A 23,269-nucleotide genomic window follows, 5' to 3' on the forward strand; every position below is an offset into this window, starting at 1 on the left:
TCATCGGATGCATTCAGTTTTTTCCACCGTATGCATCTGCCGAAGTGAGCTGTAGCTCACGAAAGCTTATGCTCAAATAAATTTTAGTCTCTAAGGTGCCACAAGTCCTTCTTTTCTTTTTTTCAGTGGGTCAGTTACCCGGCAAGGTGCTATAGATTGGGGCCTGACCCTAACTGCTTGTGAATTATGGGCAGTGTGGGGCAAAATTTAGCCCCAGTCTTACTCGTCTCCAAAACCAGTGGAGCGGTTCCTTCCTGCATGCTCTGACAGTAACCATGGGGCTGTGTTCTGGGATGTATCTGGAGGACCGAAAGCATGTAGACATGCAGATCATGCTGTGCAGCCTAGACTCAGTTATGATCTTTCTGCATATACCCCACACAGAAGATTTTGTGTGTGTGTGTGCTCATGAGAATGAGTGATATGGGCTTTGGGTGATGGTGGCTTGTTGCCAACCAGAATAAAGGAACATCTTGATGGTTTCTGTAGCAGCGTGGGTGGGTGGGTGCCTTTACCAGCATGCGGGGGTATTTCCACACCAGCCCAGAATCTGGTCTGTTTGCTAAATGTGTCTGGTGGTAGCGAGGAGATTAGTGTCACTTTCACGTGTGTCAGAGGTTATGGCAGATCACCAGCCGACAAACCACATTTGAATTCCCGCTGGCATCAGCGCATGACTCAGCCCTGGCGTCATGGTGCTGCCAGGGCTTGTGCCTGCCTCCGGTGAAGCCGCACTGGAGCCCGGGCTGCGAGAGGCCATACCCGCACCTGCCTCTGCAGCAGCGCGTGCCGCTGGGGGAGAGTTGCATTACGGCACCACTCTCTGCCCCTCCATGTTAATGCGGTTGGAGAGGCAGAGTTAGCAGAAGCTGTAGCGTTGGGGACAGCTGCTTGGGGAGAAGACCACCCTGTAATGGCTCCTCACAAGCCCTGTGGCAGGGAGGGGAGGAACCACCCTGCCCCGCCCCCGAGTAGGAACCAGGGAACAAACAGTACTTTTAAAAAATGACCCCCCCCTCCAAAGAAACAACCAACCAGCCTACCCAGTGCAGGGTATCGAGATCAAACTCCTCCCTCCCCCCATCTGCCACAAACACCTTAGAGCACCTCCATCCTGCGCCACGGTAGTTGCTGGCAGTGATGCTCCTCCGTCCGTCCAACGACGGTGAAGGCAGAGCTCCTGCCAGGATGCTCTTCTGAATGAGGTGGGGACGTCTCCTCTCCCATTGCACAGTGAGTTTCTTAGACCTAGTCTGTTGTCCTGCGAGGGTGCAGTGAGAGCCTGGTGCTGCCAGACCGCATTGTGGTGCTGCTGAGATGTTTAGTTATTTCCAATCCCCCCATTTGTGGCCTCAGAAAGTGGCTTTACGTGGGTAAAGGCTAAAAAGTACATTTCTCGGTCTGCGGGGCAGCTGATGTGCTGCCAGTGCCCAGGGCCATCTAAACACTCAGGAGCTAAAATAGGTCCTGCTTGATGCTGGCATAAAGATAACTGGCTATTGGCTCCACAGCCCTGGAGACAGAAATCCTCCAGTCTGAGTTGCAGCAGTCCAGGCTTCCCCCAAACTCCTCCTGTTGCCCGACGTGCCATGACCCTCGTTGGGAGGCAACTGCATGGACAAGACAGTAGCTGGGTCAATGTAATTCTAGGTCTTTTTGCTGAGACCGTCCTGTGTAACGGTAAAATACCTCCCATCTCAAAAATATTCCCCGTTTTGCTGCTGAGCAAGTGGAAGCTGCTTAGAACGTTACCCGTGAGCATTTGCAGCTTGTGTTCATGCTCGCCGTGGGGGAAGAGTGTTGGTGACCCTGGTGGCATGGGCATCTGGCTTGGGGGATTGAACTCAGCAAAGGGAGAAGTGAGATGGGATTCATTGGCAAAACAAGTGCCGGAGTTGGGAGGAAGAATGGTTTAGTGGATAGGCTTCATGCCTGGGACACAGGAGCCCTGGGTTGAATTCACAGCTTTGCTAGAGGCTTCCTGTGTGATGTTGCGCAAATCACTTGGGGCACGTCTACGCAGGGATTAAAACACCAGCTGCTGGCCTGGGTCAGCTGACTTTTGGCTTGCGGGGCTCAGGCTCTAGGGCTGAAAAATTGCTCTGTAGACATTTGGGCTTGGCTGGAGCTGATCTCTGAGACCCTGCGAGGGCGAAGGGCCTGAGCCCAAATGTCTACACGGCAATTTTTAGCCCCGCTTAGATATTTCCTCAGGGAACTGAGTCACAGAGACGCTATCTGTAAAATACTACTACCGATGATGATTCCTAGCTCTTACCTCCCCGACCTCGAGGGGGTGTTGTCGGGATAAATACGTTAAAGGTTGTGAGGCACTTAGATACGGTCGTAATGGGGACCACAAGTACCATAGATAGTGATTGGTAAATTGAGGCACAGAAAGGTTCTGATTGCTCCAAAGAGACACCACGAGTTACCAGGAAGCCTAGGATTCCTGGCTTGCATCCTGGGCTCTAAACACTAGTCCAGCCTCTCTCTCAGGCAGCAGTTTCCTACAACTTCATGCCCATGTTGTCCCAGGCTGCTGCAGGTTTCACTCTGTGACATGCTGGAACCTGCTGCTAGCACATCGCTGTCCATGAGAGGCTTCAGCTTTGCTTTCTTAACCGAATGATTTCCAGAGAACACCGGGGATTTGTGTGTCCTGGGCTGGCACAATTTGGCTGCTATGAAACCATCTTTTTCTCCCAGTTCAGTTGATCTGCAGTTGAAAGGGATTCTTTAAAAATAATGTTTTGATTACCAGCAATTGAAATGAACCAAACATCAAAGTCCTACCATTAAGATAAGGAGCAAATTATACTAAAATGTATGTGTCCACCCTCATTTTGTGCTTACCTTTTAGGGCACCATCTGATTAAGCAGCTACATTTTCGGCAAAGCTGTTGTCTCCAGGCAGTTGAAATGTCCTGTTTTCAAAAAAAAATTGCTTGCAATAAAACACGAAGTGAACTTGTCGTATATGATCTGTGCAGTGTGCCAGCTAGGGGGAAAGGGACTCGGCTTTGCTTATTCGCAAGCACTTCATCAGATCCCGGACTGGTGGGTTATAAAAAGGCTGATAGCTGCACAGCTGGGCTTGGGGCATGCAGCGTTCTGGCAGAATGGCATCTCCTGAGTTTTTTGTGCATGAGGACTGTGGGAGGGAAACTGAGGCAGCTTGAGATTCCCAAGTACTTGGAATCACAGGTATTAGAGATGGAACAGACCTGTTCAGTCGCCGGGATCATCCCTCTTCTACTGGAGAGGTGGCCCCTTGTTGTATAGCAGGGGTGGGCAAACTTTTTGGCCGGAGGGGCACATCGGGGTTCCGAAACTGTATGGAGGGCTGCTATAGTGTATTAAATTGATCCCTGTAGGAACATGCTACTTATGGAGTGCTACTTGCAGCTGCCAGTCCTGGTGCTCTGAATGGCATGGTAAGGGGGCGGGAGTGGGGGGGTTGGGTAAGGGGCGGGGGGGCAGTCAGGACAGGGAGCAGGAGGTGGTTGGATGGGGTGGAGGTACTGGGGGGAGTGTTCAGGGGATGGGGAACAGGGGGAGTTTGGATAGGGTGTGGGAGTCCCAGGGGACCTGTCAGGGAGTGGGGGTGTGGATAGGGGTCAGTGCAGTCAGGGGACAGGGAGCGGGGGGGTTGGATGGGTCGGGGAGTCTGAGGGGGGAAGTCAGGGGGCGGGAAGTGGGAGGTGGCGGATAGGGGGAGGGGGCCAGGCTGTTTCGGGAGGCGCAGCCTTCCCTATCCAAGTGTAGTGTATTATATTGCTCCCCGTAGGAATATGCTACTTACGGTGTACTACTTACCGCTGCCAGTCCTGGTGCTCTGTAAGTAGCACATTCCTACAGGGAGCAATTTTAATACACTACACCCAGCAGCTCTCACAGCCACGCTGCCCGGCAGGACCTCGCAGCCCCGTCGTCCAGAGTGCTGGCAGCATGGCGAGCTGAGGCTGTGGGGGAGAGGGGACAGCACGGGAGGGGCCGATCCTTCCCAGCCGGGAGCTCAAGGGCCAGGCAGGATGGTCCCGTGGGTTGGATGTGGCCTGTGGGCCGTAGTTTGTCCACCTCTGTTGTATAGTGTCTACTGTTTTGTTGCGCTCACTTGCAAACGTCTCGATCACTGGAAGACCATTCCACGGTGGAATAGAACACACCAGTAGGGAATGCTCTGCTAGAGGTCTAGGTCTCCCTAGACTCACTGTAAAAAGGCGTTAAAAATGAAACTTAAGAAAGGGAATGATAAAGGCTGTTCCTCTATTGGGAAAATGATGGGTAATTTTTGATGCAAGATGAGCCCATAGCCTCTGGCTGTCCACCCCTTGTCCCCACCTTGCATCTACGTTACTTCTCTTAGGAGCTAATTCTGATGCCAATGAGGAGCTGTGGGTGCCTTGAACCCCTCCGGATCAGGCTGGGTAAGGGTCCTTGCTCCACATGGGAAAGTGCCTGGGAGAGCAGAAGCATAACAGGGGTTGTCTGCGACCCGGCATTATCTGGGTTTGGAGGAAAGTGCTTTGCTTTGAAGGTCCAAAGCCTGGAGCAGATTGCGGAGTTGCTTCCAAACTTCCCTTTCTCTCTCATGGCTGGAGATCAGGCAGCCCAGACCCTGCCAGCTGGAAACAGGGAAAGAAAAGAATGAAACATGCAAGCAACCACATACGGTTAGAACAGCAATCAAACTAAGCAACAAGAATGGTCGCTTGCATGCAGTTATTGGTTTAGCATACAGGTTATCTTGAGGTCGGGAGCTAATGAGGGCTTTTATTTGAGACAATGTGGAAGATGACTTTGCAGACAGAAAGCTTTCAAAAATTAAAAATTTTTCCTTGGAACCCTCTGGGTTTCTGTGATGCTCATGGCTTTCTTGAAGATTGAATTCAGCCTCCTCACGCTCGCTCTCTCTTGCTCACTCTCTTTTTTTTGAAGGCAGTTTGATTGTTGTATCTAAATGAGCCTGACAAGCGCAGGTTATTCAGGGTCAGAGGATTTACCAGGAAGTGGGGGTGGGAGGAGTGCTTGCAGGGCTTCAGAAAAAAAATAATGCACTGAAAACAGAAACATAAAAAGACCTTGAGAATGCCAGAGCTGTCTGTCATCAGCTAGCTCCCACCAACAAACAGCGGATGTGCAAATTAATCTAACCCTCCTTGGTGGCTAGGGATGGCTTTAGAAGGATTTCAGATAGGCCTTATGCACCTTTCTGTGCTCCTGCATGGAGACACTTATTTTAATGAGGCTGTTTGGCTCTTTAGCGTGTTTTTTTTTTTTTTTTAAATAATTTTTTGCGTGTGATTTGTTCTTCCATTTCGATCCTTTGCAGAACCCCAAACACTTTAGGGTGTGTGTGTTGCAGCTGTAACCGTTTTTGTTGGGTTATCTGAACTGATTGTGTATTTGGGTGCAGTGGAAGGCACTGCTCCAGAAACAAACAGTTTTAAATAGAGAGCTACGTTTTCAGTGCATGTGGTTGGCTGAAGGTAGGTAAAAATGTCATGTATTTTGAGGGGGCTGACCATATTGTTTTAACTTCTAGGCCCTTACCCCACTAGTTCCACCAGCAATCAGCATAAAATATGGTGCCATCAGTGACCACCCATTCAAGCCTGTTAGCTTCAGCGGGCTTTCAAATCTAAATTAGAGCAGAATTGGGCCCGGTATTTCCAACCGGATGCAAAATTAGAATCTGACCAAATGCATTTTTTAACAGAAGGCGGGAGGGCGGAGAGCACACTGTAGTCTTGCTAGTTTTATGCTGGGGTCTAAGTTGAGGCTCTTGATGTCCCATGTGGATCCTCTCCTATCTCCAGGGCGTATGCCATGGACACCATACGCTCTCCAAGGTTTTAAGTAGGTGGAATTGGAATTCTTCTTGTTCTTGGCTGCCACCTGTTGTAATCCCTGTTCCCAATCCCTCTCCCTCCTGGCTAGCAGCCACACACATCCCTGCACCTGAGTCCTGCATGCATCCTATAATTAATGGAGCAAATGAACTGGAAGTACAGTTAGTGTTGTGGGGAATGGACTACCACTAAAATCTGCCGTGGACAGGATCACTGAAAGTTTGGATGTTAGCTGCAGTGAAATAATAAATAGGGCAGTTTCAGTATCCTGGCCAGGGCAACAATCCAAAGCACTGGAGAGAGGGCGTGTGATTCTGCGCAACAGCTGCTGGTTTTGGAGTGACAAATATGTACATTGATACATTTCTGGGCCTGGTTGATCCTCCATGTTGTTTTCCCCGTCCATTTCCATGGAGATGTTACTGCTAGCAGGGAACTGTTTCTTTAGGCCTTTAGCCCACATGGTCCAGTGTGGCACTGAGGGGAAAACCCTGAGCGTGGCTTGAGGAAGATCAAGAGGAACCGTTCCCTCTGCACTTCGCTGCGAAGCTGTGAGTGATCGCAGGGATGTGGCAGCCTGCTTCTGGTTCTGTAATGACTGGCAGGTCTGCTTCTGCTCCGGGAGCTGGGCTGTCCAGTGCTGCTTCCATTGTGCAAATCTGGTGTGGTTGGAGTCTCTCACTAGGTTATTGCAGAGGATTAAGCAGTGTGCAATATTAGCCGTTATTCATGTGTTGAGGTTGCAGTAAGGGTTTGATGGGGTGTGTGAGTGAGTGAGTGGCGAGGGGGAGGACAGTTTTCGTTGTAGAAAAGGGATCTTGAATACTATCCAAGAGCCTTTGCTCTGCATACAACACTCTTTGTCCTCAGTGGACCTGTATACTACCTTCAGTCTCCATATAGAAATCCATAGAATCATAGAATATCAGGGTTGGAAGGGACCTCAGGAGGTCATCTAGTCCAACCCCCTGCTCAAAGCAGGAACAATCCCCAATTAAATCATCCCAGCCAGGGCTTTGTCAAGCCTGACCTTAAAAACTTCTAAGGAAGGAGATCCAGTTAAAGTCCCTGGGTTATGGGCTGCCCTTATCCCCTATAAGACAGCCCCACTGCTAGCCTATGCTGCCTGTAGTCCGTGTCATGAACTCCCATTGTTATCCATGATGAGTGTGTCATAATGGTTAGATAGCCCAATCTCCATGTTGCATGACTATTGCTGTTAGCAGACCAGTTGTTGCCGAAGACCTGCACATGGAATAGGATCGCAGACAAGGAGCATAACCCTTTCGTTTGAAACGTAACTCTTCGGTGGCACACTGAAAATTGCCATGCTCTCTGAGGACCCATGTGCTGTCATAGCAGAAAGAAAGCTCCAGACAGTTTGTTTATACATTTTAACAATTAATGTAGTTTCTTTCTCCCAACAGTTAGGTTTCGGGGGAAATTGATCAAGAGGGTCTTAAGACCTGGGGTTTCCCAAATGGTGGCTGCTGCTACTGTTGATTAGTTTGGAAAGATTATGTCTCCTTCATTTGTGTCTCAAAAGAGTTAATTTCCACCAGCAAAACTGAAAATGTTGCTAATTCCTTCTTCCCACACCACCTTTTTTTCAAGACATCAGTTTGCAAAACTCTGTAGAATTTCCAGAAGCCACAAAGCAATATCCAAGTCATCATGAAAGAAGATCTGGTCAGCCTGCAGGCTGTTGGAAGGAGTGTTTCAAATGATCCGCGAATGATTTCAAAGTCAAGACAATCCAGACAAGCCTGCCTGCTTTCTTTTGGAATAACCACTGCACACTGATTTATCTTCCAGCTTATGCAGTATCCTGTTTGGTCCCTTTCCCCCACCTCTCCGCCCTCTGTCTTAGGTGAGCTGAAGTCGTTGTGCACAGTAGTGTCCTGAACATGGTTATAGTAGTTAGAACCATCGGACACGTTTGTTTCCTGTTTTTTGGTTTTTTTTTTCCTCTTATGACTGGGGAGTGTGGTTCAGCCAGCATCTCCGTTGAAGTGGTGGCCCAGTGGTTAGGGCACTAGTCTAGATCTTGGGAGACCAGCCTTCAATTCCCTGCTCTGCCCTGGACTTCATGCGTGACTTTAGGCAAGTCATCTAGCCTCCCTGAGCCTGAGGTCCCATCTGCAAAACGGGGTAACAGCGCTGCCCTGCCTCCCAGGGATGTGCGTTCGAGGTTGTGAGGCGCTTAACCCTCATTACTGTAGCATCTACATAGGTAGATACATTTGGGGCAGGTGTTCCAGTTGGAATGCTTTGAGGATAATGACTGCCCCACAGCGCCCTGGTTTTAAAGGGGGGTTCTAGATAAGAAGTTAAGTTGGGGAATGAGGGAGAACATGTTTTGAAATTTGTGGCCTGCTCTTGTTTCTAATTTGAGTGCATGCCTTTTGGTGCTCTAATTGAATGGCGTTTCAAAAGCAGGCAAAAGACTTGCGCTTTAGAAAGCACCACGTGGGGGCTTTTCATGTTTTCGTTTGTCATGACAAGTTTTATCAGCAACTTGTGAGCTAATAAGGTGTCAGTGCGGCTATTTGGTGGTCTTACACTGAATGGAACCCCTGGCAAGGAGATGCTACTTTTAGGTTGTACAGTCTGGCTGGGGGGGGGACATTCCTACTAGCATGTTGTGTTCTGGAAAGCTGCATTGACTGCCAGGAATTGTAGAGTGGAGAAGCAGATGAGTGGGATGGAGGGAAAGGGAATGAAATCGCAAGAGGAGAAAACAGGGGGGATATAACAGCTCCATGGAGAAAGAGCCTACTGCTTTGAGCTATCAGCAAATAGAGGAGAGAGTTGTTTTTTGTTTTGTTTTGGTATTTTTCCCCAAAGGAAGAGAGAAGAGATCAAGAGAGAGAAGGAATGGAGAATGAGCAAAAAGTAGAATTAAAAAACCAAAAACAACCAAGAAAACGAAGAGACGTATAGCTTCGGGGGCAGGCTGTGTTTGATCATCTGAGTCCCAATGTTTTATCCTCATTCTCTGGCAGGAGGCAAGGAATTGCAGTACATTTTGGGTTGATAGGTGCAAGTTGTATCGCTTCTCCCATGTGTCTTTGCGCATGGTGCTGCATGCCTCGCTGTTGCATTGGGGCCATCACCTACATTCTGAGTGGAGAGGTCACAAGAGAAGCTCCGGAATGATAAAGATGGTCATTAGAAGATCATCTCTTTGTCATGGTAGCACTTGGAAGGTTTTCTGGTGAGGGTTGCCTCATGCTGTGTGCCTTTTAAAGATTGCAAAACAAACTGACACGTGCTTGTTAAACCCTAAAGGTATTTGCTTATGAAAGGCGCAATCTTGACACACAATGCAATTTACTGTAGTAACTTTCTGAGCAATTAATCCGCCTACATTCTGACAGGTCTCCAGTGGCTACTTTGATGGTTCGTCAAAGGGCACAGAGAGATTCATGGATTTTAATCCTTTATGCTAATTTTTCAGGTTGTTTTGTGCTGTCAGAACCAACCACTACCATTAGTGAAGTGAAACACGCCAGACACTGTCGGTGAACTTTTGGAAATTGTATTGGCCAATGCTGTGTTTAGTGGTGAAGCTGGAAAGGCAGGTCTCAAAGATCTTAACTCATGGGTAGTAGTACATCTCTGTGAGCTTCCCCTTCACTTCAGGCAGTATAACAAGACTTGTAAGGCTAGTGATAATTGGGAGGAAGGCTGACTTGAGCAGGAGATAGAAGGAGACAATCTGGAAGCGGGAGAGCTTTCTTACAGGGTTAGAGCTGGGGAGATATTGGGCCTGAAAAAAATCTCCCCATAGACCATGGGCGCTAAAATGGGCGGTCAGGCACAGATGTTAGGGAATCATGACTACTCTGCCCTTCGCACAGTGCTGTATGGAGGGATGTCCTGGCTATATTGGTGGTGTGGATCCGGTATGGAAAAGGGAACCAGAGTATAGGAAAGATTGAACACTGCATTAGACACCAGGGCTGAAATATGCCTGCCTCTTTGAGGTTTGCAGTACTCTCCTAGCAATCATGTAATTGGCTTGGCAGGGTCTTCCTGGTTGGGCATGACGTAAACCATATATAATTGCTGTTAATGCAAAATTGAGATTGACATTTTTACTGGGCAAATCCACCTCTCGAACTAGGAATCTGGGCATTATTTATTCCTTTTTAATAAGTTTCTTTAAAAGGGGACTGTCCTGTTTATGGGCCTGCCTATCCGTCCATTCGCTGTGTATGCTTATATTTTGTATAGCTTCCCTAGTGAAGTGCCGAAAGCAACATCATATGGGACCTTTAAAAATAGGATGAGCCAGTAATTGAGGGAATGTGCCTTTGTGAGAAGCCCTGTAGTGTCTGGGAGATGGACTGGAAGATCTAATGGGATCATTCCGTCTCAAACTTCCTTGGTTTTATGTATCAGATAATGTAGAGTTGGGCCAGAGGCATATGTCTAACCGACATTTCTGAGTTCCAAACAGAGCCACGTGCTCCACTGGCTAGTATTGCTAGAGACCAAGCAACTCAGGGGATTTTATCTCTGGAGAGCTGGGCCATATCAGAATTGGGAATGCCGAAGTAAAGTTGGACCTAAACAGACTCCAGTAGGTGTTTTCTTCACATGAAACCACCTGTCAAGTCATGCCTCGGTTCAGGAGAGGCCCAGGTCTGGAATAGCCGGGGTGTAGTTGAAGCAGGGGACCTAAAGTGCTGGATAAATTCTATGCAAACTTGTCCATGTTGCCTAAAAAGGACTGGACTTGACCAAGATCATCTAGAATAGAAAAAGAAAACCAAGGGTAACGCCACACTATCGCTTAGTGGCGGGAAACCATGAACCCTGGCGCCATGGGCTAATATCCCCGTGTACTATTCCAGGCATAACAAGAAATAGTAGCTAGTAGACGCCACCGTTTCCCCCTTTGATATTTGTCTCATTTAAGCTTTTGTGAAGGAGATGCTGAACTTGGAAATAATTCTGTTTTTCTTGGCTCCTCTGGAGGGAATGCCTAGAATTCCTTTTTTTTCCCCCCTCCCCCTGGTTTTCCATAGAGTTACTGTACAAACATGTTATTTTACCTCTTGACATCCCAAGATGTTGGGCTTTGATATTTCCTGACATTTTCTTCTAATCTGTAGTCCCAGTTGCAATTGAAGCATTGGCTTTCATTGCTGATTTCTTTGTTCTTTCTTACAATTGTCGGGGGAAGTCTTCAACATGAGATCATTGTCCAACTCCTCTTGATTTTTAAAGGCTGCCTAACTGCACCCATTTTGAAAATTGGTGGAACTTATCTAGTCCCATCACTACAGTATCTGGGGCCAGGTCTACACTAAAAAGTTGGGTTGACCAAGCTACGTTGCATGGGGGGGTGTGTGAAAACTCCACACCCGTGAACGACATAGTTAAGCCGATCTAATCCCCCGGCGTAGACAGCGCTACGTCGACAGAAGAACTCTTCTGTCAACCTGGCTGCCCCCTCTTGGAGAGGTGGATTAACCACAGCGACGGGCGAACCCCTTCTGTCGCTGTAGTGAGCGTTTACACTGAAGCACTACAGTGGCACAGCTGTCCCTCTGCGGCTGTACCGGTTTGAGTGTAGACATAACCTGAAAGCATCACGGTTTTTAATATGTTTAGAAGGGATGCATGAACATTTTCTTTTGAAATTGGCTTTTGGCAGAAAATTGGGTGTTTGTCTGATTTCCATGGACAATTTTGCTTTTTTGATTCAACAAAAAAAATCCCAACAAAACAAACCCTGGAAATATTTTGGCAGAAACCCCAAATAGTATGATTTGCATGTGCTGCTGCAGTGCATCCTGGGAGTTGTAGTTTGGTTTCCTCCTGTCCCGGTTCTCTTTTGTGGGCTGGGCTCCCTGGATGGACTTCATTCTACCATGGCTGGGGACTCTCATGGTGCATTGCCTTCCTTTGCAATTTTTGCCAAAAAATTCAAGTGTTCTGTGGGGAGAGAGAACCTGCTTTTTGGCCAGCTCTTTCATTTAGCCTCAGAACCCTGCTGTGAGGAACAGCCATATTTGTTATTGCCATTATACAGATGGGGCGGGGCCACTGAGGCACAGAGAGACTAAGTGATGTGCCCAAGGTGTCACAGCGAGTCTTTTGAGCTGGGAAGGGAACCTAGGTCTTCTGAATCCTGGGCTAGTGCTGTAACCACTGGATCATTCTTTCTCCCCTCTGAAAAACGTATCTGCAGGGTTTACCAAAACCATACAGTGAGTGGCTTGGGAATCAAACCAGGGTAGAAACTTCTCAGTTTTTTTCAGGTGAAAAATACTTAAAATATGGTCTGAAGTCCTAGTAGTTTCCTTCCTTCTGGCATAAAGATGTTCCAGTATTACTATGGTTTTCATGAAAGTGGTGGGACATTACGAAGCATTGATCAGATAATTAGATTATTAATTTTTGCTCCCCCCACCCCTCCCGGTGGTCAGGCATCTATCTGCAGATAAATAGCAGTTGAAATATAGCAGCTGAAATATTTCATTGTTTGAATAAGAGCCTTTGTGGCACAGAGCAGGAGGGCTCCTTAGTTAATTAAATCAGGGACATACAGTACTGTACTCTCCAAGGGCCAAGGAACAAAAGGGATGTGTACATAATAAGTAACAAACTGTCCTTTCTACCTCTTTTTGCTCAGTTCTTGGGAGCCACGTTTAAAGGGTCATGGTCAAGATGATGATGTATTTTCTCTTTATTGTTACCAACACCGTAGGTTACTAAAGTTGAAAGCATTTTAGAAATTTAATTTTCTTTTAAACTTTTCTACTCCTTGGATTTGACTTCAGCGGACCCACTTACATGCTTAAAGTTAAGCACGTGTTTGGCTGGATTGGGGACAGTGCTCAGCATGTTGTAGGATTGAGCCCTTTGTCTGCCTGTTGCTGTTTCACACCGGTATACCTGCATCCACACTACACAGGGTTGTGCCGCTTTAACTATAGAGGTGTAATGAAAATGGTAAAACTTTCTAGCGTAGACAGGGCCTCAGGCTGGACAATGAAATGAGCTTGATTAGTTTTAGTTTCTCATAATGTGAAACTCTTTAGGGAAGGGACTGTATTTTTGTTCTGTGTTTGTACAGCGCCTAGAGCAATGGGTCCGTGACTGAGACTCCTTGATGCCATGATAATACTACTACTAATAATAATGTGCCTTTTTGGAGGGTCTGCTTTAACCAAACACAAGTTATTGGGTTCAAAGCAGGGGCAACTGGGTGAAATGACCTGTGAGAGACAGGACGTCCGACTAGAGGATCTAATGGTTCCTTAAACTCTGTGGGTCTGTTGTGCTGAAGATTGATAATTCTCTGCAGAACTGGATTGAAATTAAGTAATCTTACATTACAAACATTTTTCATCACACCAGGTTTTCATGTATAAAGCCCCTTTGCTGCTTTCCAAACCCCCCACTTGAGAATTTTGGCCTAACCACATGACTGTGTTGCTGTACTGTGGGAGGATGGCTGTTTAACACTTCTGCTGCTGGCCCTGCAGAGGCAGGCCAGCATCCTTTCGCAGACCATCAGATGTTCCCTTGAATAGCATCAGAAAGATGTAAGATGCCTAGTAAATGGGCTGCACTTGAAGAGGCCTTTCCAAGTCCCTTCCACCAGAAGCCGCGGTGAAGTGATTGATGGGAATGTGGACTGAGTGAATGAGGCTACGACTGTAGGTCCAGAGCAAAGACCTGCCTCAGCACAGTGACAGTCCACTTCTAGCCATATTTCTTTTGTGTGTGGCGGGAAGGAGAGAGGGAATGGAATAGCTCAGGGGAAATGGTGAAAGATGACCGCGCCTTTCAGCTCTAGGTCACTGGACCAAACCCAGCCCAGATCACTTGTGCCCACAGTGAAATGAGTTTGTGGTCTGAGTCCGTTGACTAGAGTGGACGTGTGACTATGTTACAAGCTGCCACCCTCACCGTTGTGGTGCCCTTTTGAGCAGTCCAAGCAGAGGGGCCCACGGCTGACTGAATAGGCCACATAGACCATCTCAACCCAACATGTGTTGAGGTTCATTGGTAAAGCAGCTCAGGGAACCTCGCACTGCTCCCCCTTACATGGTGGATAGAGAGCTCAGAGCTCCCCAGGGAATTCAATCTGGCACCTGGTGTTCTTAAAGGAATATCACCCATAATTTGCAGAGATGTAAATGCAAGTGATCACGGTCCTCTGAATATTTGATATCCGCAGAACAACTCTCTTTCTATGTTTGTTGCAGGATGTGGGTCTCTTAGAGTATCAGCATCATCCCAGGGATTACACTTCCCACCTACCACCTGGATCTATTTTGCAGCCACAGCGGAGGAGGCCTTCCTTGCTGTCTGAATTCCAGCCAGGGAATGAAAGGTAAGGAGGTGGGCATTCTACCCACAGTGTCTCCTTCTGGGTGTCTGTGTGTGTCTGTATTCCTCATTCCTTCATGTTCGCACAGCGCTTGGAAGGTGACGAGTGCTCTGTAAGACCTAAGCGCTATTATTATGAGCTCCATGTGTTTTAATGGGGTTTATTGTACTTGATGATGCAAAAGCTCTTCTGATTTCTCCAGTATAATCCAATCCCCATAATGATCCCTACATGCCAAATGTTCGGAAGAAAGGGCCTTGTGTGTCTGGGGCTGTCCTTCCCATTTCCAGTGAATGGCACTGCTAAGTGGGAGGGCACTGGGCCTGCGGGTATGTGCTTTTTTTGGTTCTCCATGGGTGCTAAAGCCAGAGGAAACATCTGACAGCCTGAGCTAGAGAACACTAGAATAACAGGCTGTGTGCTCTCTATCTCTGTTCCCTGGGCCAGACTCTGAGCTCAGTTGCACTAGTGCAAATGTGTAATTACTGATTTATGACTTGTCCCTTTTTCTTAACCCCTTTACTGTCTGCTGTGTAACTTTAAACAAGAACGCTTCCATGAAGCTGTACATTGGCTCGATTAGCTCTGTGGGCTTCTCTGAGTGGGAAGTGAATGCAGCGTTTTTGGTTTTGGTTTTAACTCTAAAAGGCAAAAGGGAGGAGTTAGAGGAACCAGAATGGTCGGTTTCCATTGTTCACCTCCACTTCTTCTTTTGTTGCTCTCCTCCTGTTTTTTTTTTTTTTAATTTCTCCTTTTACACTTGCATCTTCCACTCATTTCATTCTTGCCAGGTCCCACTGCCTTCCCGTCATGCTCACCGATAACCCCAGGGAGAGCGTGCAGGGTGTTTTTATGTGCGGCTCAGCCAAACACAGTGTGGCTAACAGTTTTGTAGATGCACTAACCACAGGAGCTAACCAGTTAAAAAGGCCAGCACTCTTGCTCTCGGTTTCATTGCAAAACACCACGTTCTCCATGTTACAGTTTCTCTTCTGCATTTGGCACCGAGTGGTCTTGGAAAAAAATAGCCTGGAAGTGAAATACATACTGTAGAACAGTAGACTTATGCAAGTCAGTGTTTGACTCTTGCTACTGGGTATGGCTAAGAGCAGTCCTGAATCACTGAGCCCTCAGTTATGGCTGGATGAAAAATACATTTCTCCTTTTTCCAAAATCATAATAGTTAGAGAGAGGGAAAGATATATTAGGTCATCAGGTTCGTTCCACGATAAGTGCATGCACCTTATGATGGATTGCTCCAGATTTTGGCCAGAAATGCCAAAATACCCTCTTTTTCCCAACAGCGTGGGTTCTTACTGATGCAGTCGCGTCAAACAAGCGAGAATCTGGCCAAAAAAAAAAAAATACAGATTTTGAAATTGCTCTTTGCACCTGGTAGCATGGTGAAGTATGTCCTGGCGAGGTGGATTGAGTGCAGGCCTCAGGCACTTGTGCAAAGAGGTAGTGTCAGTGTTGATGACGACTAATCCACCTCTCTGCCTGACGCGTTGTTTTGACTTGCTCCGATTTCTCAGTGGTAACTCCTCCATAGTGCAGCACCTGAGAACAAAGTTGGAAGTGGGCCAAATCAGAACCGTTTATCTGAATCCTCCGTAAATGGGACCTTGACAGAAACAGCCCCTGACTTCAGTTTTTACAATTTGAGTGTGCTGGTGAGATTTGGCAAAATCCGGAACGGGACCTACCCTTTTTTGGGCATTTGCCCAGTAAGAATTTGTTTCAAGGTACTGAATGTATTCTTTTCACATTCATTTCTTGTTTCCCTGTATAACAAAATACCAGATGGAATACAAAAGCAGCCTGCTTATATTACTGACTGATTTTTTTCACATGAGCAGTTCTTAGAACACCAAATGCAAAAGGGTCTCAGAAACATCTGCCTCGTATATGCTGTGTGATTTATACAATAAAGCCTATCCTGCGTAGTGTGGTCGTGGACTCATAGACTTTAAGGTCAGAAGGGACTATCATGATCATCTAGTCTGACCTCCTGCGTTCTGGCTGAGTTACTAAAGTCCTCAAATCGTAATTTAAAGACTTCAAGTTACAGAGAATTGACACTAGTTTAAACCTGCAAGTGACTCGGGCCCCATCCTGCAGAAGAAGGTGAACCCTTCCCCCCCCCCCCCCCCCCCGGGGTCTTTGCCAGTCTGACCAAGAATAGTATGTGTTTAACCCTTCAAGCACTGATTAAAGAAAAGATGGACAGCCTGGGTCCTCTGCTCAGTGGAGAAGGTGAGCTGGTAACAGGATGATAGGAAGGCGGAGCTGCTCAGCGCCTACTTTGCTTCGGTCTTCTCACAAAAAATAAAGTGACTGGATGACAGCGAAGTTACTGTAGACAAGGGGAAAGGGCTGCAGATTGGGATAAGCAAAGAACATGTCGGGGATCTTCTGACCAATTTGAATGAATTCAGATCAGCTGTGTCTGATGCTGTTCACCCCAGGGTACTGAAGGAATTAGCTGAAAACATCTCGGAGCCACTGACAATGATGTTTGCAAACTCATGGATAACAGGAGAGGGCCTGAAAGACTGGAGTAGGGCTAACGTGGTGCCCATCTTTAAAAAGGAGGAGCCGGGGAACTACAGACCAGTCAGCCTGTCCTAGATACCTGGGAAGCTACTAGAGCAATGTCTAAAACATTCAATTTGTGACTACCTGGAGGATGGAGGGGTGATCACAAGAAGCCAGCATGGATTTACCAAGAACAAATCATGCCAAACCAGCTTGATCTCCTTTGACAAGGTAACTGGTTTGGTGGTTAGGGGGAATGCGGTGGACATAATATACCTGGACTTTAACAAGGCTTTTGACACAGTTCCACATGACATTCTGATAAGTAGCTGGAGAAATGCAGGCTCAGTGGAACTGCCATTAAGTGGATACATAACTGGTTAGACAACCACAAACAAAGAATAACTATTAGTGGAATGTCAGATTGGAGGGAGGTCTCAAGTGGGGTTCCACAGGGATCTGTTCTGGGTTCGGTGTTGTTTAACATCTTTATTAATAACCTGGATGTAGGAAGAGAGAGCATCCTGATCAAATTTGCAGATGACACAAAGCGAGGGAGGTTGCCTGCACTTTGGAGAATAGAGTAAGATTCAGATGGATCTTGATAAATTGGAGAACTAGACTATAGACAACAAAATGAAATTCGACACAGACAAATGTAAGGTGCTACACTTAGAGAAGAAAAACCAAATGCACAAATACAGAATGGAGGATAACTGGCTTGGCAGCAGCACGGCTGAAAATGATCTGGGAGTTGTGGTGGATCAGAACCTCAACATGAGTCAGCAACGTGATGCTGTTGCAAAAAAAAAACAAATGCAGTTTTGGGTTGCATTAACAGAGGCATAGCATGCGAATCACGGGAGGTGGTTGTATCGCTTTACTTGGCACTGGTTAGGGCTCAGCTGGAGTACTGTGTCCAGTTTGGTCACCAATGTGTAGAAAGGTTGGGGAGAAACTTGAAAGGCTCCAGAGGCAAGCAACAAAGATGATCAAAGGGATGGAATGCGAGCCATACTAGGAAAGGTGAAGGAACTGGGTATGTTTGGTTTGGAAAAGAGGAGATTGAGGGGGGACATGATTGCAATCTTCAAATACTTGAAAGACTGCCGTAAAGATGGAGGAAAAATTATTCTTGCTTGCCGCAGAGAGCAGGACAAGAGGCAGTGGGTTCAAACTACAGCACAGCAGATTTAGATTAAATTTCAGGAAAAACTTCCTAAGACCCATAGGACAATGGAACATAGGACTGCCTAGGGAAGTTGTGGAATCTCCTTTGCTGGAGATTTTTAAAAAGGGACTGGATAGCCATCTATCTTGGATGGTTTAGACACAACAAATGCTGCATCTTGGCCAAGAGAGGGGGGGTTAGACTAGATGACCCTTGCGGTCCCTTCTTACCCTACGATTATTTTCAGACTGTCAGCCACATGAATGCTTTGGAGTTGTACAGCATGTAATGTCAGTTCTGGATGCATCTAGACAGGCATTCCATAAACAAAACCATATTTTAAAAACTGGTCCCCTCTCTCTTTCTATCTGTTCCCCATAGTGCCCAAGGAGTTAACCTTATGGAAAGGTGGCATTTGCTAAGATGAAGCTGCAAATAAAAGAGCCCTGAACTTAGGGAGGGTTGTGTTTTGGTGGCTCCCACAGTGGGAGAGGGCAAAAGGACAGGACGGGCCAGGTCCTGCGAGATTTCTAGCTCCCACAGGGCTTCTGGCGTAGGCTTGATTTGGAGCCATGATAATAAGCATGTGCTCAGAGCCACTTCCTGTTCGCTGATTTCCAGCAGTCAACTCATCTTCCCTCCCTATCTAGGTTGCTGTGGGCTGTGCTCGTCACCGCTTTGGGGGTGGGAAGGAATTTCCCCCCATAACAGTAGAGTGGGTCTTGCCTTTTGCGCCTTCCTCGCAGCGAAACCTAGGGGTTGGGTTTTGGGCAGCCGGAGGGCTGGGATTCTCCCCCTCCTGGGGGGCACAGTGTGGACCTATGTTAGGTCGGCAGGTGCCCAGTGTGGGGACTTGCTGATTTAGGCTGCAGATCCAAAAAAGGATAATATAGTGGGTATCCCGAGGGCATCTCCTTATGAGATGGGGGCATCATGTCTAAGTCCTTAGGGGCAAATGCAAACCAGGACTGGGGCACTACCTGGGGGGACTGCCCTGCCAATGCATTTGATGATGTTGCTGGCTGGGGGTTGAGGTCCCCTCTTGCCTCAATACCCAAAAGGGAAGGGATGCTGGCAAGTGAGTGGAGGCCCCCAGAGACCCTCCCTGTGTGATGTTTGGGAGCCCTCAAGAATTGGCAAAAGATCTGTGGGGTGTGAGTGACAGCTCTGGGCTGTCCCCTGATTGGCAGCTTTGGATGTGATTTGTCTAAGAAAGCTATGGCCTGGTTCAAACCCATGTCACGTGTCCTTGCCTTCTTCCACGCCGTGAGTGCACCAATGCTATTAAGCTCAGGAGGGACTTGAGCCCAGAGCTTGTGGATGTGGGGCCAGATTGTCAAAGGTATGTAGCATGCCTAGTGATCTCTCCCTCCGCCCCCGCCCCCGAAAAAAAAGCCCCTGGGTGCCTAATTGCCATTGAAATCTATCAAACAATTGATTTCAGTGGGAGTTGGGTTTCTAGGCCCTTGTGAATATCCCACTAGGTACCGATCTGCATTGTTAGGTGCTTAAATACATTCAAAAATCAGGCCCATGAGACCAGGCTCCCCTCTCTTGTTGGTGTGAAGTTCTTCTCTAAAACAGTATCCCAGTGAAACCGCTGTAGACCTAACCCTTTGGGCGCCTTGCTGCTGGATCCCAAGTTGTTTGGCGTGCTCATCTGGAGTGTCCTCTCCACTTGCCCGCCTGGAAGACTGCCTGGCTCCTGGAATCTGGTTGGAATGTTTATTAAAACAACTTTTTAGCTCGAGGCAGCTGCACATAATACAATAAATACATACACATTTTAAATAGAGACAACTCCCCAAAAGAGACACAGTTTAAAAGCACACACGAAAAACAAAAGATTAACCCTTCCCTGAAATCAATGGCACCTTTGAAATCGCCACCTCTAAAAAGATACAGTAGGACTTCAGAGTTACGAACTGACCAGTTGACCCCACACCTCATTTGGAGCAGAAGTACACTGCCTGATTGTGTACTTCTGGTTCCAAATGAGGTGTGGGGTCAACTGGTCCGTTCGTAACTCTGGGGTCCTACTATATCGTTTCAGTTGTAAACTTGAAAGAACCACCCTAATGTTTTGTTCAGAGTTACGAACAACCTCCATTCCCAGGGTGTTCGTAACTCTGAGGTTCTATTGTATATGAAAATAAGATTAAAATAATCTTTGGAGTCATTTTGATTCGAAAGAGCCTCTCTTTTACATTCTTTAATTACTAGGCGAGGTACCATAGTAAAAGGCAGAGAAATGTCTCTATCGTCTTGCCCTCTGGCTGGAGCAAGGCAGGATGGTAGCCTGTATCTGACACCATGAATAGTTCTGGTTTCCCTGGCACAGAAGCAAACCCCAGTGCTGCAGGGAGAGGAGCAGCTCAGGAATCCGGGCAGCTGAGTCCCCTGTGGCAGGTTCAAGCCAGGCGCATTTGAAAGCACTTTGGCTTTGTTCCGGTGTTCCGATTGATTGGCTGCAAGCGGAGGCAGCTGGCTCTCGGCACGCAGGGCTTTGAGGGCTGACAAACACAAATCATGTCTGTGAATCGGGGGCGGGAGGATGGGAAGCACAAAAGTGTGCTCTGTCTGAAAGGAAGAGTCTTATCCCGCCTTCCGTGGTGTAATACTCTGCCTGGCACACAGCAGCGGGAGGTGTGAGGTACTTGTTTATGGATTTCTAGGCTGTTGCGCGCTCCCCCCCCCCCTTAGAATATACAGAAAGGAAACAGCCTGTCTGGTTCTGGCTGCTGCGTCTGACGCGCTGTCAGAATCACTTTTTCCCCCCCATGCCCTTAAATAAGTGCGAGCGAGTCTGGTACAAGTGGAAGGTGCCAGACTGACGGCCCTGGAGACTGAGGGCCTGTGTTTATTCGCAGAACAGATGCAGCCCAGGCGGACTGTCCTGCACTACCTGGCCAGCGTGCTGAGCACCTGACCTGGAGCACCTCCAGTTTCGCACCCTTCCAACACTGGCCGCTCTGGGACCGCCGGTTGGGGCAGTTGGATTGGTGCTGTTGATGCCGCTCCGCTGGAAAAGGGTTGATGCAACTTACTTTACATAGAGGGAACGTGGTGTCTGGGATTCAGGAGACCAAGGTGCTGGTCACCCTGGCCTGACGTTGTTACCTTGGCCAAGTCCCCCTCCCCTCTCCATGCTTTGTACACTGGTGACCCCCCTGACCTACTCCACAGGAGTGTTGTAATGCTTGTAAAACCCACCGAGATCCCTTGGACGTGTGGAGCATCTTCCGCCTGGGATTGTTCTTGAAAAGGTTATGATTGGGGCCAAGGCAGTGTCTCTCTCTAACCTGTCAATTAGTCTAGCTTCGCTACTGAGGCGTGGCTTTAGGAGCTCCATGGAATGGGAATAGGCTATTGAGCATTTCCTTGGGAGGATACCAGTTTGAAGCCAGCCCACGTTTACAGTGACAGAAAGCTGCGGCTGTTTGTGTCCTGGGGTGCGTGGGGAATGGGTTTGGGGTCAGTCCTTTCCCAGAGGACAGCGCAGTTGGGTGCCTGGATTTGTCAGTCGAAGCAGAGGGATCGGGGGTTGAGTGGGCTGTAGAGAGGGAATTCCCCTCTTGCTGCTGGAGGTGGTCATGGCAGGTCAGGGCTTTGGCCTGTTGGCAGGGCAGCGTTGGGGAGGTTTGCCCAGGGTGTAAGGCTGCTTCTGAAAGACACCAAAGATGGGAGGTTTGAAGTCATCGCGCAGAGCAGGGCGAGAGCAGCAGCCCAAGTTTCTCCGTGCTGCCTGACCCCCGTTCTAGTGTGCAGTTGTAGGGGAGCCATAGCTTCTCGCCTGGGGTGGCCAGCTGGTGCCAGTTGCGATGGTGGTGGTGGGCTGTTCGTGAGGTGGACACTGGGCACCCTGTTGAGAGAGGTTAGTTTGATACCGGTTGTGATGAAGAAGGGCTTGCAGGTATGGGTACTCATAAAGGGCGGGCAATAGACAGGGTGGTGGGACTGGAGCTGACTTTCACATGAACCTTTTGGAAGGGTTCCTGCGGACAAGTAGTGGTCAGCACTGCTCGGCCCCAGAGCATCTCTCCAGGGAGGCATCGTGCACTCTTTGGATCTCCACATAATTGGGGTGGCGCTCGCAGGATTTCCCCTGCTGCATTAACAGAGGCTGGGCGAAAAGCTTTCTACAACACTTAATACATCCTGGAGCTGTCACCTTTCTGGCACTGCTCCCACTGGTTGCCATTGTGGGGGGGGGGCACATTGTGTCATCCTTTTGACCTTCCCTGCTTCCCATATGTGGCAGCCTGGATCTGCAGAGGTTGCTGCTTGGAGTAGCTGCTGACACTTCCCTTTGCACAAGCAGGGTAATACCCATAGGGAAGGGAACTTCTAGATCAAAACCAAGAGAAGGAACTATCCATGCACTTTGTGGATGGCTAAGAACTGGCAGCTCTCTTGTGGTCCTGGCTTGAAGGAAGGAAGCCTTGAACCCTGCTGATGGCATTGCTTTGGGGAAGTCACCTCTGCATTTCATCTCCCTGATATGCTGCTTTCCCTGACAGTTTATTGATTGCAGGCTTTTTCTTGGAAGGAGCCGTAAGACTTCCCCTTAGCTTGTTCAGTTGACTGTGCCAGCTGGAACACAGGAGCTAAGAAAAGTATTTCAGGATTTACTGTTGGTACAAGTCGTACCGTGAATACTTGCAAAGGAATGTCCTGGCAAGATTACAGGGCTCAGCTTATTTATTTTATTTTTTTTTCCCAATTTTTAATCTGCAGGAGAAATGAGAATAATTGGGTTGACTGTAGCATGGCAGGGTGTGTGTGTGTGTGTGTGTGACAGTTTTTAGTCAAATTTTCTTATTAACACAAGAAAATTTGGCTGTATAATGGTTTCACTGGAAGAAATTGTAGCTGTAATGTACGGGACACGTTTATCTGTGGTAAAGTGAGTCGGTGTTTTCAGGGGAGGTAATTGTATCACCAGTTTGTGAGCCATGCCCTTTCTTTGGAGTTTCTGCACCGAGCAGCAATTCAGGTTTTAAAGAGTTCACCCAGCACTGATGGGCCATATGCTCCCTTTGATGATAATGATTGTTAGGGTTTGTTAACCAGTTGCCAGGTTTCTGCGGCAGACAGGAGTAGCCACGTGTGCTATAGAATGAGGGACAGCCTAATTACTGTGTTTATTGAATATGATTAATCCCCCTGACTGACCAGCCCAGGGAGTCGTGGGAGTTGGAAACGTGTGGAAAGCCGCCACAACATGTGGCTAAGGAAATAATGTGCAGTTTTTCCATCTTAATCGGTTTTGGGCCAAATGGCACCAAATCTTCCAGAATTAACAGTGCGATCGCTCTGATTTTATTTACTCTGCTTAATTAAGGTCCT

The 23,269-nt window shown here is 47.8% G+C and overlaps 1 protein-coding gene across 10 annotated transcripts in view; it reads left to right on the forward strand.

The window, feature by feature from the left end:
- Positions 1-23,269, forward strand: part of NCOR2 (nuclear receptor corepressor 2) — a 404,021-nt gene that overhangs the window by 119,511 nt on the left and 261,241 nt on the right. For all 10 annotated transcript variants that reach the window (XM_048821124.2, XM_048821129.2, XM_048821126.2 and 7 more), the window contains exon 3: positions 14,087-14,214. In XM_048821124.2, coding sequence (XP_048677081.2) covers positions 14,087-14,214 — 128 coding nt within the window. The remainder of the gene's footprint in view (positions 1-14,086; positions 14,215-23,269) is intronic.

This window comes from Caretta caretta, chromosome 15 (genome assembly GCF_965140235.1).
Source record: "Caretta caretta isolate rCarCar2 chromosome 15, rCarCar1.hap1, whole genome shotgun sequence".
Taxonomy (NCBI): domain Eukaryota; kingdom Metazoa; phylum Chordata; order Testudines; family Cheloniidae; genus Caretta; species Caretta caretta.